This window comes from Physeter macrocephalus, chromosome 5 (genome assembly GCF_002837175.3).
Source record: "Physeter macrocephalus isolate SW-GA chromosome 5, ASM283717v5, whole genome shotgun sequence".
Classification (NCBI taxonomy): Eukaryota; Metazoa; Chordata; class Mammalia; order Artiodactyla; family Physeteridae; genus Physeter; species Physeter macrocephalus.
This window is the reverse complement of record NC_041218.1, coordinates 57,203,907-57,222,580: the sequence shown is the minus strand read 5'-3', so window position 1 is coordinate 57,222,580 and position 18,674 is coordinate 57,203,907. Positions and strand designations below refer to the sequence as shown.

General features: G+C 36.1%; 1 protein-coding gene across 18 annotated transcripts in view; it reads right to left on the bottom strand.

Annotated features, from left to right (window-relative positions):
* Positions 1 to 18,674, bottom strand: part of AKAP9 (A-kinase anchoring protein 9) — a 196,380-nt gene that overhangs the window by 87,985 nt on the left and 89,721 nt on the right. For all 18 annotated transcript variants that reach the window (XM_055084976.1, XM_055084981.1, XM_055084975.1 and 15 more), the window contains 6 exons: positions 17,207 to 17,351; positions 16,207 to 16,292; positions 9,091 to 9,205; positions 8,431 to 8,629; positions 3,904 to 4,000; positions 2,551 to 2,643 (listed from right to left, as the gene is read on the bottom strand). In XM_055084976.1, the coding sequence (XP_054940951.1) occupies positions 2,551 to 2,643; positions 3,904 to 4,000; positions 8,431 to 8,629; positions 9,091 to 9,205; positions 16,207 to 16,292; positions 17,207 to 17,351 (735 nt within the window). The remainder of the gene's footprint in view (positions 1 to 2,550; positions 2,644 to 3,903; positions 4,001 to 8,430; positions 8,630 to 9,090; positions 9,206 to 16,206; positions 16,293 to 17,206; positions 17,352 to 18,674) is intronic.

Here is an 18,674-nt window from a genome sequence, read left to right as displayed (position 1 = left end):
ATAAAGAAGATGTGGCACATATATACAATGGAATATTACTCAGCCATAAAAAGAAATGAAACTGAGTTATTTGTAGTGAGGTGGATGGACCTGGAGTCTGTCATACAGAGTGAAGTAAGTCAGAAGGAGAAAAACAAATACTGTATGCTAACACATATATATGGAATCTAAGAAAAAAAATTGTCATGGAGAGTAGGTGTAGGACAGGAATAAAACACAGACCTACTAGAGCATGGACTTGAGGATATGGGGAGGGGGAAGGGTAAACTGTGACGAAGTGAGAGAGTGGCATAGACATATATACACTACCAAACGTAGGGTGGATAGCTAGTGGGAAGCAGCCACATGGCACAGGGAGATCAGCTCGGTGGTTTGTGACCACCTAGAGGGGTGGGATAGGGAGGGTGGGAGGGAGGGCGACGCAAGAGGGAAGAGATACGGGAACATGTATATGTATAACTGATTCACTTCGTTGTAAAGCAGAAACTGACACACCACTGTACAGCAATTATACTCCAATAAAGATGTTAAAAAAAAAAAAGTGAGGTCTTCTGTGATTACCCTATATAAAATAACACCATCTCACTCCCCATGGAATTTCCTGATCCTGTTACCCTGGTTCATTTTTTTCTTTATAGTATTTACTACCATCTGTATATTGTCTATTTGCACCAACTGGAATGTAAGGTCTATAGGAGTAATGATTTCATCTCTTTTTCCTCTGTTATACCCTAGCATTCAGAATACATTGGCAGTGAAATGTTAATGAGTTTTTTCAGCAGTACTACTGAATAATAGTACTACTATTTTTTCAGTAGTACCTACCCAAATCACAGGCTGAATCTAATGTTATCTAAGTTGGGAATCACTACCTCTACTGGCTTCTTCTATATACCCTGTGCTTTTAAAACAATGTTTCTCAGTCTTTTTCTAATATCGTATGTGAGGGTTACAGGGTAGAGCATAATCCTATCTGTATTGGTGACTAATATAAACCATCTATACTATTCTAGGATCAAGCTGGGCCATCAAATGTTGTCTCTTGGATCACAGCACCTTGGCTGCCTTTGGAACAGTTTTCACTGACCTGTACTTTGGTAATCTGCTATCAGCTTGGATAAATGATGCTTCACAAAACAGATTTATATCATCACCATTATTATAGTAGTAAGACTACTTTAAAAATGTCACTTATGAATCTTTACTATCTTCTAGGTGCTTTATATGTATTAGTTCATTGAATCTTCACAAGAATTACAATTATTTCTATTATTCTCCTCTTTTAACATAGAGGGAGGTGAGATTGAAAACTTAAGTAGCTTTCCTAAGATCACAAATCTAGTAAAGCAGAAGCACAAGAATTTAAAGCATGGTAAATCCTATACCAAACCTCATGTTCTTAACTACTATACTATGATGCTCTGCTATAAACATTTCACTTGAGAAATTTATATAAAAGGTTAAGTATAAAAGAAAACCTGCAAGTCTCTAAAAGAACTAGATAGTGAGAGCTATATAAAAGTGATGGTGCCTCACTTTTTATTGTGAACTAAATATTCAATTGAGATATAGAAGTGAGTAGGTCTTTATGGCCCACATATTTCTTAGAGTCTTGACCTCCTCATGTAATTTATGTTTAAGCTGATTCCTTATTCATTTCCTGTAAATTCTGTCACTCCTTCCACTTTAAAATGCATATACTCCACTATGATTGTTACATTGGAACAGTTTAAATATTATAAAAAACAAGCAGACAAATTCAGAATTCAACTGTTCTAAAATAAGAACCCAATTAGGTATAAGTATTTTAAAAGAGAATACAGAGGGCTTCCCTGGTGGGGCAGTGGTTGGGAGTCTGCCTGCCGATGCAGGGGACATGGGTTCATGCCCCGGTCCGGGAAGATCCCACATGCCGCGGAGTGGCTGGGCCCGTGAGCCATGGCCGCTGAGCCTGTGTGTCCGGAGCCTGTGCTCCGCAACGGGAGAGACCACAGCAGTGAGAGGCCCACGTACCGCAAAAAAAAAAAAAAAAAAAAAAAAAAAAAGAGAGAATACAGAGACAAAAGAAATGGAATTATAATGGTATACTAGGTGATATGCTTGGTGTTCAGGAGATTACAAGAATAGCTCTGGGCATAGCAGCCAACAGCATCTACAGTCATTAACATCACAGTAACTTCTCTGGGAGGAGGTAGGCAAAGGTAATACATAAAAGACCAAGCACTTTTCTCATTTCCTACCATATCCCCCACCTTTAAGGAAGGCCAAACTCTTTCCTATGGTACTACTCACAAGGTAACAAATTTATAACTCTGAAAAGTTTCTAATTGCTATTCCACATCGAGAAGAATGCGTTTCTCAAAGAAAAATTCACAGAACATTCCATTCAAAGGCAATTGTGGTTAATACCAGTATTCGACAACTTAAATGAGCTATGTATAAAATTTACAACAAAAAATAAAGTGCATTACCACCAATAAAACGTATGTTTTTTGAAGGCTAAAAGGGAATACAGACCACAATAACCTTCCAAATAAACTATAAACTTACCTTAGCTACTTCTTCTTCTAATCGTTCTTGGTACTGTTTTTCCAGCAACTTAACCACATTTGTTTCCTGTTTCACTCCAAATTCACCAGAAAACTAAATTAAAAAGCAAAATATGACATACTTATTTACACTAATTATACACCAGTTATTTTAAAACTTCTACTCTCAAATATCTTCAAAAGATTACTATTTTTTAGAAAGCTGCTGAAAATTTTTAATAAATAAATTTCTGCTCCCTTAATTAAAAACAATAATTCTAGCAAATAATTCTAGTGTACAATTCTACTAAATAATTGTACTTACTACTGTGGACCTAACAAAGATGCAAAGTGAGAAATATATTTACAAATACTAACACACAGTTCTAGAGTGGGGAAAAGATACTTCTTAAATATAATTAATAAGATGTGCATGTATTTAATTTTAAGTAATGTTAACAGTGGCTATCCTTGCTCATGGCATTATAAACAAATTTCTTTTCTTCTTGGTACTTATTAATAGTATCCAGTTTTCCACAAATACAAATTACTTTTATAAACAGATAAAAAAAGAATGGTTATTTAAATGTAAACATGTTCTTGGCAAGAAAGTACTTCTTTGTTTACCAATTATGTGAATGTCATCCAAACAGACATTCCATGTGGGATGAATGTGGAAGAATTGAGAATGTGGCCAATGTCTCTCTTCTATATCCAGAATGAGAGAGGCCAATGATCTTTTTCTGTAGGACTTAAGAACTAAAAATTTACTGAGTGAAGATCAGGGTTTTACAGTTATGTTTGAGAAAAGTGGCCACAAATTGGGAATATATACAGTGCTGAGGAGAGGCAAAAGGTGGTTTAGCTAGATGAGATATACTGTAAAAGATGAGGGGCTTTTCTATAGCATATGGCCTGTGCTGAGGAAAGCCTCATCCAATGTACCAGCCCTAGCATACTGAATTTTGGGAATTCCTAAATACTATTCTAGAGACAGTCTAGTTCAACTCCCCATGGTAGGAAGGAAAGCTGTTCCTCTTTTCCAAAACTAATTTGTTATAAAGTTCAGGGCACTGAAACTAATTTGTAATACACCCCATGTCATATAAAACAAGACAAATTTTAAACTAGAACGTATTTAGGGGGAAAAAAACACCTCTCAATTTTAACTTTCTTATGTTTTTCCTATGCTATGAAAGTACATCAAATTTCTTCACTTATATATTGTTCTGGGTCTTTTACATAAGATATTATCCTCATATTTACTATACTTAATTCTTAGCAACTATTTATTGGATAATTATTAAACCACAGACATAAAAATGATAGTAACAAAAATAAAATCAGTGTACATAACAGTTTAAAGATATAATACCTCTGTTGCACCATCGATGTTCTGTTTTAGACAACTTCCAGGGTATACTGTTTTCTGTACATCAGATTCAGTAATTACCACTGAATCAATGGAAAAGCTAAAAATAAAAGAAGATGAAAGAATTAGTGTTGCGTGTAAATTTTACTGCTAGTCCAAATTTACAGCATGCATAAAATGTGTACTGGGGCAATGGAAACAAGAATGACAGGTCAAGAGTTACAGGTACTGTAACTTGTCATATTTTTGACTGATTAAAAATAAAGCAGCAGAATTAAATGATAGAATATTTTAACAGATTATCCCTGAATTTTATGCCATTGTATAAAGTCTACTACAAAAGCATGACATGGAGCTGTTTATAAGTATTAACATTTTTAAAAAGTTACCTATGCTATTATTGAGTAAAAAAGTTTGTAAAATCTCATTTTTATTAAAAATTTACACACACACACACAGAAAAGTCTGGAAGAATACACATCAAAAGCAACACTGATGGGCTTCCCTGGTGGCACAGTGGTTAAGAATCCGCTTGCCAACGCAGGGGACACGGGTTCAATCCCTGGTCCAGGAGGATCCCACATGCCGCGGAGCAGCTATGCCTGTGCGCCACAACTACTGAGCCTGAGCTCTAGAGCCAGTGAGCCACAACTACTAAGCCCATGTGTCGCAACTACTGAAGCCCGCGTGCCTAGAGCCCATGCTCTGCAACAAGAGAAGCCACCGCAATGAGAAGCCCACACACTGCAACAGAGTAGCCCCCACTCACTGCAACTAGAGAAAGCCCGCGCGCAGCAACAAAGACCCAATGCAGCCAATAAATAAATAAATAAATAAATAAATAGGACCTTCATTAAAAAGAAAAGGGACACTGATTACCTCTAGTGGAATAGGTGGGCAGTGACAATGAGAAAGATTCTTAATTTATACATAACCACTTCTGGAATTTTTTGTTTTTAATCTATTCATGTATCTTTTGGTATTCATGTCCTTCCTTATTCTGGACTGTATTGTATTTGGTCATTTCCAAATGTTCACTCTTACAAATAATGCTACAGTGTAAATCTTCATAAATATATCTTTGCACACATCTGTAGATGTTTCTACATAAAAAAATCCTATAATTTTTAACATTTAAAATTTTAATATAATGCCATATTTGAAAAACTTACATTAACTCCATAACAGTACCATTTAAGTATTTTCTCAAAACTTCAACAACACAGAGTCGTAACAGTCTTAAAACTTTCTTAGAACATGTATGGCTTTATTTTTGAGATTACACATTCTTTCAAATGCTACTGGTCGTGAAAGTTTCTTCTGCAGTGACTTGCCTATACATCTTCTATATTCATGTTACATGATCGTAAAAACTCATTTTTCTTGTCTTTATTCTCTGCCCTTTCCTGGTTCTTCTTTCTTATCATTTTGTCTGTTTCCTCATAGTTTCTTGCATACACTATTATGATCCTTTGTTTCATGTCTTCTTATTTTCATAGCCCATGGAAAATCCTCCTGATTATTTATCCAGCAATAAAGACCCAAACTTCAAAAAGAAAAAAAAATGCTGCTTAGTCCACAAGGACTTCAATTCTGTAATTTTATAGCATTTGAAAGTGTTTATCCCAAATTCAAAAAAAATAGTCTGGCTAAAACCAAATTCACTGTTCCCATCTTACAAATTAAGGTCCTACCCTCCACCTGTCTGATTTCTCTATTTATATTAATACATCATAAACCTCCATATTCTCTAGCTCAAACAACACAGGTCATCTTTCCTCTGCTTTGCTCCCAAGATTCCTTCTATCTCAATGTCTCATAGTCAACCCTTGATTTCCATTCCCCCTGGAGCCACTCCAAAAAACATCACTGCAGAAATGTCAAGTGATGGGCACTGAAAAATGCCACAAAGACATGGGTTTATGTTCCAGCATTTTGGCTGTATCATCATGTTATATTCCCCAATCATTACTTTAAAAAAATTACTGTTTTGTGACTATTATTTCAATGATTGGATTGAAGTCCCCTGAGGTAAAGGACCACTTTATATACATCTAAAGTTTCCTCCATGACATCTAGCCAAGTCTGTTCCCAGTCAAGGTTTCTTTTAATCCTCACGATCTCAAGGTAGTTTTTATTCCCTAATATTACTCAGACATGTTTATATATCAGCCCAAGACCACAAAGCCAGTCAAAGGTCAAATCAGGAGTCAAATACAGGTCCGTATCACTCTAAAGCTCACGGTTGTTCCAATTCCATACTATATTGCCAAGAGGTTTCTAGTATGACATCACCAAATATTTGTTAAATGAATGACAATTATTTTTCTTAAACTAGTTCAAGTCTATCTTAGGAGAACAGTATATTCTTTATTCAAAAAGTGCTATAGTTGTGTCCAAATACGTGATGACATTTAACAAGAAATAACTTTAAATACATGTTCATAGGAGTGAACATGGCAGTCAATAAGCCTCATTTTTGCAGGGTGGGAGAAAACTAATGGTTTTAGTTCAAAGGTATTGTTAATACATTTCCAGTGATTATTAGAGAAACTCTAAAAAAGCATGATGAGCTGGCAAAAGCCCAAGTGCAAGAACAGCAAAGTAGGTCTACACTTCCAGAAAACTTCCTTTTCTTCATGCTTTGGAGAGAAAACATCACTAATGAAAGGAAGGAAACTTGAAATACTGTAAGTGGTTATGAAAGAGTTCTTGCTGTATAGCTATTTTCTTTCGTATCAAAAAACCTAAAGTAATAGTTTCCAAATATCAATCTATGGACTGCCTGCTTCAGAATTATCTTGTTACAAATACAAATGACCAGAATCCATCTCAAAGCCACTGAATCTAACTCTTCAAATGTAAAATCCAGTAACCTGTAATTTCAATAATAACAATGAAAAAATAATAATTTCAAACACTAATAATTTCAAAAACCTCCAATGCTTTTAATGCATGGTAAAGTTTGGGAACCACTGACCTCAAAGAAAATGGAAGCTTTATAAGGCTGTGCTAATGCTGGATAAACAATTCCAAAGCCTACATACAGACCCTGAATAAAAGATGGAGAAACAGAATGCTTCCGAAGAAGTGTGGAAATTCAGTATTTTGTCTCCAAAAAAACCCAAAACAAAACAAAAAACCCCCTTGTCTTTAGGTTCCAATAACAAGTGCCTATAGAGACATCACTTTTAGAGCAGCAGAGCCAGTCAAAATTAGGTTAAATCTCTGAGGACTTTATAGAGCTAGTTAAATACTACAGCACACTTCCCTACTAAATTATAAACTGTTCATTCATTTAACAAATATGTATTGAGCACCTACTATGCATAGGGAATTATTATAGGGTTTGGGATACAGTGAATAAATAAACAAAAATCCCCTTACAAAGCTTGAACTCCTTCACAGGGGACAGATAACAAAAACAAATAAATAAACCTCCCCTCCAAATATAATATAGACTTGTTTTCATTTTATATAAATATATAGTTTTATATATATAAAACAGTTAATATAGAAAAATGAAGCAGGAAATTCATATACAGAGTTATAAGGGATGATTTTAATTTCAATAGGGTGATCAGGATAGGCCTCATGAGAACATGACATCTGAGTAAAAGACCCAAAGGAGGTGAGTGTGTTGGGCATGGAAATACCTAGAGAAATATAATTCCAGGTAGAGGAACAGCAATGAGAGAGAAATTCATAAGGCAGGAGCATACTGACGGTTTGAGTATCTCGAGGAGATTATGTGGCTTTACAATAGTAAGTGACAAGCAAGTCCACAGGAGATAAATTCAGAGAGATAATAGGGACCCATTATATAGGTCCTAGTAAGGCACAGTAAGGACAGAAGACCACTAGAATAGCATGATTTGTCTTAAATTTTAAAAGCAAAGATTTAGAACTGTGTTGAGAACAAACTTTAGGGAAGAGTTAGAGTAGAAGCAAGGAGATCCATTGTTGCAGTAATCCAAGTGAGACACGATGATGGCAGGGACCAGGGGATGAGAAGTGGTACAGTTTAGATTTATTTTGGAAGTAGAGATAACAGCATTTCTTGATAGACTGGAAGTGAGTCACCAGAGATGGAGTTAGATGGCTGCAGAGGAGCAAATTTTGAGGGGAAGATCCAGAGTTGTATTTTGGACATGGTGAATCTGAGCATTAGACAACCAAGTGGAGAAAGTCCGGTATGACTGGAATGATCATATCTTATATTCTTTGTGTACTCCCCATATCAAAGTAGCAAAGACTGGGCATACAATAAACAACAAGTAACATGCACACCGCCTGATTTAACTTAGCATATTCATAACAACAAGCATCTTTATAAAATAAAGGTATAAGTAAAATTCCTATTATAATTCAGAGATGAAGAATTATCTCCTGTTCTTATTTCTTGGCAATGCTATAGCCCATCTCTTTCAAGCAAATTTGCTTAAGTTACACTTTTTTCTTAACACAACCATACTATGACTGTTACTAAGCTACAAATACTATTGAATGAAATTATAAGTAGATGGATACCTTGGCTGAACTGTGAACTCATTAACAGCTCGTAGCCTTTCCTGCAAAGAATGAATCTCTGCCCCATAGTTTTCTTCCGTTTCTTTCAGTTGCTGCTGCAAAGAGGATACGAGTTTTTCTAATTCTTGAACTTGTCCTTCAAGTTGTTTAATTTTTTCGGTATCTTGCAGAGCAGATAACTTTCTTTTATGACAAACATCTGAGTTACATGAATGGAAGAAAATGCACATTTCAATACAAATTTCTTAGTGAAATACCACAATCACTGTTTTGAATGTGCAGAGAATATTAATTCTTCTTTGAAAAATGTTTTTTAGTAGTAATAACTCAGGTATCAACTTAAACTCATTTAGACTGATGATAACAAGAAAACATGAATAGTGTAATTCAAGATCATTTCTTATATCTTCATGGCTGCAGTACCCCTAAAACTACCAATTTTATGCCTTTAAATTGAAAATAATTTATAACCAGAGAATGTAAGAAGTGGGAAGAAATGAGTAGTCTAAATCTTTCATTTTAAGGATGAGAAAACTGAGACCAAAGAGGGTTACAGTGAAATGCCCAACGCACTATGTTGTCTCAAATTTTAAAGTAAAAAATCAATTACTGAACATTTGGTATAAAAACACCACATTATGGTATATAATCAAAATTTACCAGTGTCTTGAAAATTTGTCATCTGAGGATGGGTTGATAAAAAGTCTGTTTCCTCTTTTGGTAGGTTTTCTTCTGCAAATTCAAGTTTCACATCACCTGTCTGCTGTCCTTGAATCTATTGAAAATAACAGAAGAAAAGCAGTGACATAAATGTATGACCCAGGATTGTGAAAACTATATAAAAGCAACTTTACCTTTAAAATGTTTTTTTCCAAAATCGCCTAAAATTGTGACACTCTAATACAAATATTTTCCCTTCCAAGTTATTCCACGCTCTCTTTGGACACAGTGACTCACATCCCATTCCCTTCACAGCACTGATATTATATTAGTAAACATAATGTTCTTTCATAACCAGAAGGAATTTCATTTTACTATAAAAATAGGAGCTGCACAGAATTTGGTATAAAGTTCATAATAAATATGACTTGATCTCTGAAATTTCAACTCAAACACACTAAATTTTATATTATCAATACTTAATAACATACCTGCTATTAATCTCTGGATATAACTCACATACAACCAGGTAACTGACAAATGTATGCTGTTCTTTATACAAAAGGAAGGAAAACAGCAAAAACAGATAAACCTCAGCTTATTTCCTTAACTATTAAAACTAGGCAGCAATATGTCAGATATGTGTGTATTAATTTAGTCATTCCTCAAATATTTAATAATCGGTCTACTATGTGGCCAGTACTGTGACAAGGGAGAGTAAAAAAAAAAAAAAAAAAAAAGGGTGTACGCAGATACATACATAAACCTCACAGAATTCATCAACTAATTGGGGAAGTAAAATTAAACAGAGAAGCATCAAACTATAATGTTTGACTAAAGGGCAATAACAGAAGAAAGACTGATGTGGGTCTGAGTAATTATGGAAGAAGTCAAATTTGATTTGGGCCTCCATCATTTTGGGCAATGATTAGGAAAGTTTACATGGAAGAAAGAATAAGAGCATCTGTGAAAGAATGACCTGCTACAGGTAGTGACGACAACGATCTTGAGGGACGGGGAAAACTGCGCTAGATAAATAAGACAGGTATAAAGAGCACCGTAAAAGCAAGGGATGAGTTTGGACTTGCTATACTAGATGAACAAAGGATACTGTAGAAGGAGGTGAGCAACAGGATAAAAGCTATTTCCCATGAAGGCTATTTCAGTTGGTACTACTCTTACCACGTCCTCTACCTCACTCCTACCCGCTGTGTACATTTCAACCGAGAATCTTGCCTCCTACTCCCTAGAGAAAATAAAGCCCATGAGCTAAATAGTTGTTTACAGCTCAACCTTTCTATATTGTCACTGAATTCATTCAGCAAACATATAGTAAACCTTTACCATGTGCTAATAAACAAAGCACTGTGCTAAGAAGAAGAAATGAAAATAAAGAGAAGACTTCCTGATTCTGAAGGGTTTAGTGGGGTTTAGTCTAGTGGAAGAGGCAGAAGAGTAAACAATTACAATAACATGAAAACTAATGTAATACAAATGAAAGTTTGAACAAGGAGCTATGGAACAGGAAAGAAAGGAAGGTAATCAAGTATTCAAAATGGAGAAAGCTAAGTGCAAAAAAATTAAAAGTACAGATATTAAGAGAATGGAGGGAGAAATTTCTAGTCTAGGAGGATAGGTAAAGAAAATGACACAAAGGGTAATCTGGGACGAAGTGAGAGAGTGGCATGGACATATATACACTACCAAATGTACTAGCTAGTGGGAAGCAGCCGCACAGCACAGGGAGATCAGCTGGGTGGTTTGTGACCACCTAGAGGGGTGGGATAGGAAGGGTGGGAGGGAGATGCAAGAGGGAGGAGATATGGGGATATATGTATATGTATAGCTGATTCACTTTGTTATAAAGCAGAAATTAACACAGCATTGTAAAGCAATTATACTCCAATAAAGATGTTTAAAAAAAAAAGGTGACACAAAAATAACATTTGAACCAACTGGAATTACAAGTAGGAATACACTAAGCAAATTGGAGGGGGAAGGACAGTGTTAAGACAGAAAAAACAGCATGCAAAAAAGCCCCAGGGGTCTGAAAGATATGGGTGCATTTTAAGTATTTCAATATGGCTAAAATGAGGAAGAGGATTAGTAGATGAGGCTAACAGGTTAAGCAGTGATGTACTGCCGACTGACTCATCCCAACCAACCTCTGGGATGCCTCTACAGTTGTAGCCAACTTGCTGGGATAAAATGTGAAATTCACTTTTTTATCTATTGTGCAGAAAAGAGTTAACACAGAAGTTGTGAGATTTCTATCTCTTTAAAAAGGCCTGCTTCCTAGTCTGGCCCTTGGCTGGCATCTGGAAACTTAGCTGGTAAACGGTTCTCTACACTAATATAAAAGTTTCCCTAAATTGTAAGAGACTCTCATGCCTGGACTGTACAAGCAATATGGTTTATGCTGAACACATGCTTTCTTTCTGGAAATCTGAATTTGGTATGTTCTGGCAGAGGATGCCTATTTGGCTGACACCTGATAAAAAAGAACTATGGTTTCCTAGGCTTAGGTGAGCTTCCTTGGTAGTCAAAACTTAGCACGTATCGTCACAACTGCTAGAGGAATGAAGTGTGTCTTCCTCTGACTCCACTAGGAGAGAATTTTAGAAGTTTGTGCCTATTTCCTCCAGACTTTGCCCCATGCTCCTTTTCAAACCTTTATGGGGCTGATTTTGCTTTGTATCCTTTTACTGTAATAAATCTTAGCCTTGAGTACCACTATTATGTTGAATCCTGTGAGTTCTTCTGGTGAACCACTGAACTGAGGAGTGGTCTTAGGGACGCTCAGCACACCCATACTCTGCCTTATTATACAGACACGTAATGTGTAAGTTTCACTGATACAGGGAATGAAAAAAATAATGAGTTGTCTTGGTCTTGTTCCTCTCCTTTTACTTCCACATCAACTGACTACCAAATTCTTTAGATCCTTCCTTAAAATATCTTATGAATTGTCCCTTCTTATTTCCTACCTCCCACTGCCACCAGATTAATCTCCCTAAAAGTTCAACTTCATGATGTCTAGACCATGATCACAAATCTCCAACAGCTTTTTTTTTTTTTTTTTTTTTTTTTTTGCAGTACGCAGGCCTCTCACCGTTGTGGCCTCTTTTGCTGCGGAGCACAGGCTCCGGACGCACAGGCTCAGCGGCCATGGCTCACGGGCCCAGCCGCTCCGCGGCACGTGGGATCTTCCCGGACCGGAGCACAAACCCGCGTCCCCTGCATCGGCAGGCGGACTCTCAAACCACTATGCCACCAGGGAAGCCCTCCAACAGCTTTTTAATGTCCACAAAAGTGTCACCTAGCATTCAAAGTTTGGTACAGTCTAACCTCTCTAATCTTAAAGTCCATTACTCTCTGAGCAATATGTGCCTAATATATCGCACTTCACCCCCAAGACTTTGATCATATCATTTCTTCCACCTGGAATGCTATTCCCCTTCCCCTTCCTTACCTAAACCTACACATCTTTCATGGTCCAATTCAAGTCCCACTTCCTCCAAGAATTCTTCCTTAATTATTTGCACCTGTATACTCATCTACATATTTGCTTAATTCCAAAAGTACTTGATTTTATTTTTAATTTTTTTGGCTGCACCCTGCAGCACGTGGATTGGAGTTCCCCGACCACGGATCAAACCTATGTCCCTTGCAGTGGAAGCACGGAGTCTTAACCACTGGACCGCCAGGGAAGTCCCAAAAGTACTTAGCTTTTGAACACTAATTAAATGTTGCCCTGGATAACTATTTCATATACATATATATACATATACACACATCATATTTCTTGAATTAGCCTATGAAGTCCATCAATTTATAAATTCCTTCCGCCTAGTGACTATTTACACTGTATACTGCTTTATTCCCAGTACACAGTACAACCTAGCATATAATTAGCAAATAAAAATTACTGGCTGAATAAATGAATGAGAACAAGGTATACATCTTTCATTTCTTTTGTGCTCCCTTCAGAGTATATTTCAGTATGATGTGAGATCAGGAGTTAGGGGACAGAATTGTCTAGGATGATATGATCCTCAAGTTTCTGGTTGAATGTCACTCTTCAAAACTGAGAAGGGAGAGAAGCTGGTTTAAGGGGAAGAAATTAATAAATTCAATTTCAATGTTGATTGAGACATACATAAAGGATACTCGAGTAGAGATATCCAATTAGATATATGACTCTAGCTCAGGAGTAAGAACTGACTAGACACAGAGATCTGGAAGCCATGGAAGTGAATGAAGGCAGCACACAGCATAATTAGCAGATCAAGCACAGATTCTTGGTGACTATAAATGGGTGGGCAAAACCCACAATGAAGGCTTAAAAAGCCACAAAATTGAAGTCACAGAAGCTAAGGGAAGAAAATATTTTAAGAAAGTAGCTAGTACTACAAAATAAAAAAATAACAGAATTAAAAAGAAAACTAGTTCAAGATACACTGAGCATGTGTTTATACCTACAGTTGCAAAGAACTTTGACTTTAATTCTAGGCTACAGAAGTATTCTTTTGGGTACCAAACAGTTTTTCTGGTTTTTTTTCCTTCCTAATTGTTTCCCTATTAGGGGGAAGGAAAAAAAAAAAAACCCTTTTTATTTTTAATACTTCCCAACACTTAAAAAAGCAAAAGACCTCACATAAAATTGATAAACTGAAGGAATAAACAAGACTGGGCCCTGTTCCTATGTGACAATAACATGTGAAGCTGAGCAGTCTCTGCCCCCTTTAGATGAGGTATGTTTTCTCCAGGTTTCACTTTTCCAGCTTTCCCTTGGTCTTCTTCATTTACTTTATGAGCTGAGCTCACATAGGCATTTATGTTCATGATCTCTGACATATATCTCTCCTCCCTCCCCATGACTCAGTTAAAATCATAATGAATCTTAAAAGGTATAAATCCATAATAAACCAAAAAATAAAAGAGTCTAAAAAAGATTTCAACAGAAAAGGGGTGGTAGAATACTGATTAAGCAGGGTGGAGGAAGCAGCAGCCTAAAGCACACGTGAAGGGAGCCACAGTTATAGCAAGACAGTTAGCTTACCTAGTAGAACCCTAGAAAGGCCCCAGGCTCAGAGAGAGATCAATGACAGGTAGAGATCAGAAAACAAATATATTGACCTTTAACTAATCACAGTATAGCCCTTTCTGCTGATTCAGCCAGGAAGAAGCCTGGTGGCAGGTAAAAGTTTTTCTCAAAACAAACTGAAAGAAGTGTCTGGGAAGAACTGAGGCAAGTGTGGGTGTTTGTGTTCCAGAGTAGCCTCCCACATTCTGGCACTGGGGAAGGGAGGTTTGTGTCTCACCGAAGGAAACTGTTCCCCACTCACTGTCCTGAAAGGAAAGAGGCAAAATGACAAACATCACTGTAGTAACTTGTTTACTGTAAGCCCTCCTACACTATTTAATAGTTTCAACTATGTACTGCCATAAGGAAAACCAACATATTTTTAAAAGAACGAAAGAATACAAGGATGGAAGGTAAGAAAGCAGAAAGAAAATTTGATAATTAAGAATTCACTGGTAACCTTCACCAAAGCAAGTTTAGTGAAGTATAAGTTTGGAGCTTGTTTACAGTGGGTAGAAGAGACAGCAAGACAGGAAGAGATGGGAAACTATGACTACAGTCTATTCTTTCCTTCAAAGAATATGACAATGAAGTTGAAAGAAAACCACAAAGGGAGATACTAGATTCAAGGAAGATTGGTTATGTTCTTAATAGTGGAGACAAGAGGAATATGCAAGGGGCAAGAAAGACACAAATAAGAAAAACAGACAAAGAAGCTGAAAGCACAGAAGGGAGGGAAGAAACAGGTTATCAATCTTAGAGGAGACAGAAGGTGATGTTAACAAAAGGACAGGAAATAAAATAACCTTGGTTATGAAAAGGGATAACTTCTGAGACAGAAGGAAAACAGAGTATTTTCAGATTTAAAGAAATACATATGGTCTAGAGGTAGCAAGATGAGATAATTTATAACTGATAGCTCCCATACTCACAGAAAAAAGAGAAATAAGGCCATCTGCAAAGAAAAAAGGGGAGTAGAAATGGAATGTATGACTCGAGGGAAGTTATAACATTAGGTAGCATGTACTGAGGGGACTATGAGAGAATAAATGACAACATAAAAGAATTGTCAAGTGATCCTGAGGGTCCAGCTGCAGTCAGAGACCATGATTATACAGTGTCACCAAACCACATCACCATCTAATTTTCTTAGCAGCCCTCAGAAACCCAAGTATGAGTGAAGAAGAAGGGTTCTCAGGGGCAGGATAAGGGCAGCAGAAAAACAAGAAATCTAGACTACTAAGGGTACTGGTAAGAAAATGGTACGATGATTCTGAATAGGGTTCAATATCTAGATATGAATGGAAGGAGAAAGAAAACTAGAGAAATGTGAATTGTAGAGAAATGTGGAATTAAAGAAGGGCTTTGAATCTATCCACCATCCACCTGTCCTCCTACATAGTTATCTGTAAGATACTGGGATAGGTTTATAGATTTTAGCAAAGGCTGGATACGGTTGTGCTTTAATTGCACAGAAGGAGGAAGAGAGAGGGAAAGGAGAAAGGGGGTAAAATAGAATGGGAAAAAGAAGGAGGGGAAGAGAAGAGGAAGAACTAATATATGTTATTTTTCTGATATAGTTAATAAATTATATCATGCCATTTATACTCTCTTACTTAGTTTTCTATGTGCACATTTCTAAAACAACTGCTTGAAAGAAATTTTATATAACACACCATGTGAAACCAGCTATATTCTTAACAACTAATCACATTTTTCTCTAAAACAGACTCACTGCTTTAAAAAATGTTATATGTAAAATTAAATGCAACCATTTCACAAAGTTTACAATTTGACATTTTATATACATTTTAACTTTATCATGACTTCAAAAACTCTCTAAAGGGGTAAAGAGTATTCAAATTGCAGAAATTCCTTCAGCTCACTGATACTATAAATATGTGTCACTTTTCCCTAATTTTCTTTTCATGTTCACTTATTTTAGAAATTCTTGGTTGATGAAACAGCTTACAAAATAGCAGGTAATACAATAAATGCAAACATCATAATACATTTTCCATTTTACAGACCTTACTTAATCGTGACTGAAGTACCAAGAGTTTGCTGTATTCTTCTGTTACTTTGTTGAGAAGAGTTTGCACATTTTCTTGAAAATCTAAACGATAAACAATTATAATAATTTCACTCTACAATAAAAGTCTGCTTCTTTCAATAAGTATTATTCATCTATTCATAACTTCAGAAAATTGCCTGCTAGAAGTAAAATTCATATATTTAGTAACCAACAATTAAAACCTCATTAATGTGGAACACCTGCTACAAAGATTAACTTGACAATTTCACATTAAAATACATTAATTTCTTTTGGCATTCATTAATTTGTACATATTTGTTCATTCTTCATACAAATGGACGGGGTAGGAAACATTTCATCTGTGAAAGAATATCAAAAAAATTAATTGAGGTTATAATTTGTAAAAATGAACTAATATAGAATTCCTATTAAGAAAGATAACTGAATGTCTTCTTTTGTTTTTTTCGGTACGCGGGCCTCTCACTGTTGTGGACTCTCCCGTTGCGGAGCACAGGCTCCGGACGCGCAGGCTCAGTGGCCATGGCTCACGGGCCTAACCGCTCCGGGGCACGAACCCGTGTCCCCTGCATCGGCAGGAGGACTCCCAACCACTGCGCCACCAGGGAAGCCCTCTTATTCTTTTTTAAAAAAATAAAACCCCGACATAAACTTATTCAGTAAAATACCACAACTTTTAAAGGTTTGGATCTATGGTATAAAATTAAGAATTACAGTGAGGAAAAGATGGAAGTAGAGGAACAGAGGATAAAGAGACAAGGAAACTTGTAGACAGCTTTGGTTCTCTTTATATCACAATTACGGCATTGTAAAACTAAAAATGTACATTAAAGATTTAAGATTTCATGAACCTGAAAAAACGAGATGTTAAGATAACTCAAATTGGCTAAGTGATAAAATCATGAATTAACAGAGAAAGTTTATCAATTCATTTAAGAAAATTACTCTGTTCAATAATGTGGTAAAGCCTTTATTACCTTGAACTTCGTATTTATAATCTTGCAATTCTAGTCCTTGATTTTCAGAAGTGTGAACACTGGAAGTCTCTTTCTCTTTTTCTTCTACATTTACTTCACATTTTAAAGCAGAAGTATAATGTTCACCAAGGACACTGCAAAAAGTCTGTTGACAACAAAATTAGGTATTTTATGGAATTAAAATTTTGATTTCTGCCACTAAAGATCATTAAACACTATTTTTGTATATGCAAAAGTCAAAATGGCACAGAAAAATCAGTAAGAAAACACTCTTCCATATATCAAATCAATCTGCAAAAGAAATAACCAAGTCTAAATCTCTCTCTCCAAATATAGAATGTGAAATTCTTCTTACACCAGGAAAATATTGATAGTCTTCATTATCTATAATATATATCAAATATATCTATCAAATTATAACTTTTTGCTTCTTCCTAATAATGAATATATCTTGTACTTTAACCTACCACTTTCTGGCTTGGCTCCTATTCTGATGTTATCTCTGTATGGTCAACTACCCTTGAAAAAACACCAAAAGATGAGGAGAGAAGTTCAAAATGTAGTCTATAAATTCTATAGAAATTATAATATATGAAGTAGGAGATCACATTCATAGACTTCAACATAAGAGAATACTATTCTGTGGTTTATACATGGAAAAAATATATATATTTGACACATCATTCTGGTTTTTCTCCTGAGCAACAGACAATTCTATCATCACTTGCAAATAACATATGCCGCATAATCATCTGATAAGCCCTCTAAATAAGTTTCACCTGTGCCCCTCATGCAACTGGAAATATCAACAACTTCTACACTTAACCAATTTGTTTATTGTTGCTATTTCTTGAGATTTGTCTAAAAGTTAAACTATACTATTAAAAATTGACTTTATTAAATTTTCAACACAGTCCCTAAGGTAGAATTGTATCATAAATTGATAAATTGATTCAGGTTGGTAGAAACCTGAATGATCACCCAATTTACAGTTTGAGGCAACAGACCCAGAAAGATGAAGTAACTAGTCCATAGTAACATCAATGATTAGTGACAAAACCAGGTTTCACGATGAACTCCAGGGGACCTCTCCATTACAACAAGTTGATTCATATTTCAAATTCAGATTAGGGGTCAAGTAAAAACATTAATGGAAGAAAAGAAAATATAAAGTCAGCTTATAAATAAACTACTGTGACTTGGGCCCTCTTTCCATATTTACAGACTATCAACAATGGATATGAAAGGACAATCGATGCTTGAACCCTTCGGCATAGGTGGAGGCTGAATGAATGTGGTTATTTCTGACTTTCTTTTGCTTTTTTTTTTTTGCGTTACGCGGGCCTCTCACTGTTGCGGCCTCTCCCATTGATTGCGGAGCACAGGCTCTGGACGCGCAGGCTCAGCGGCCATGGCTCACGGGCCCAGCCGCTCCGCGGCATGTGGGATCTTCCCGGACCGGGGCACG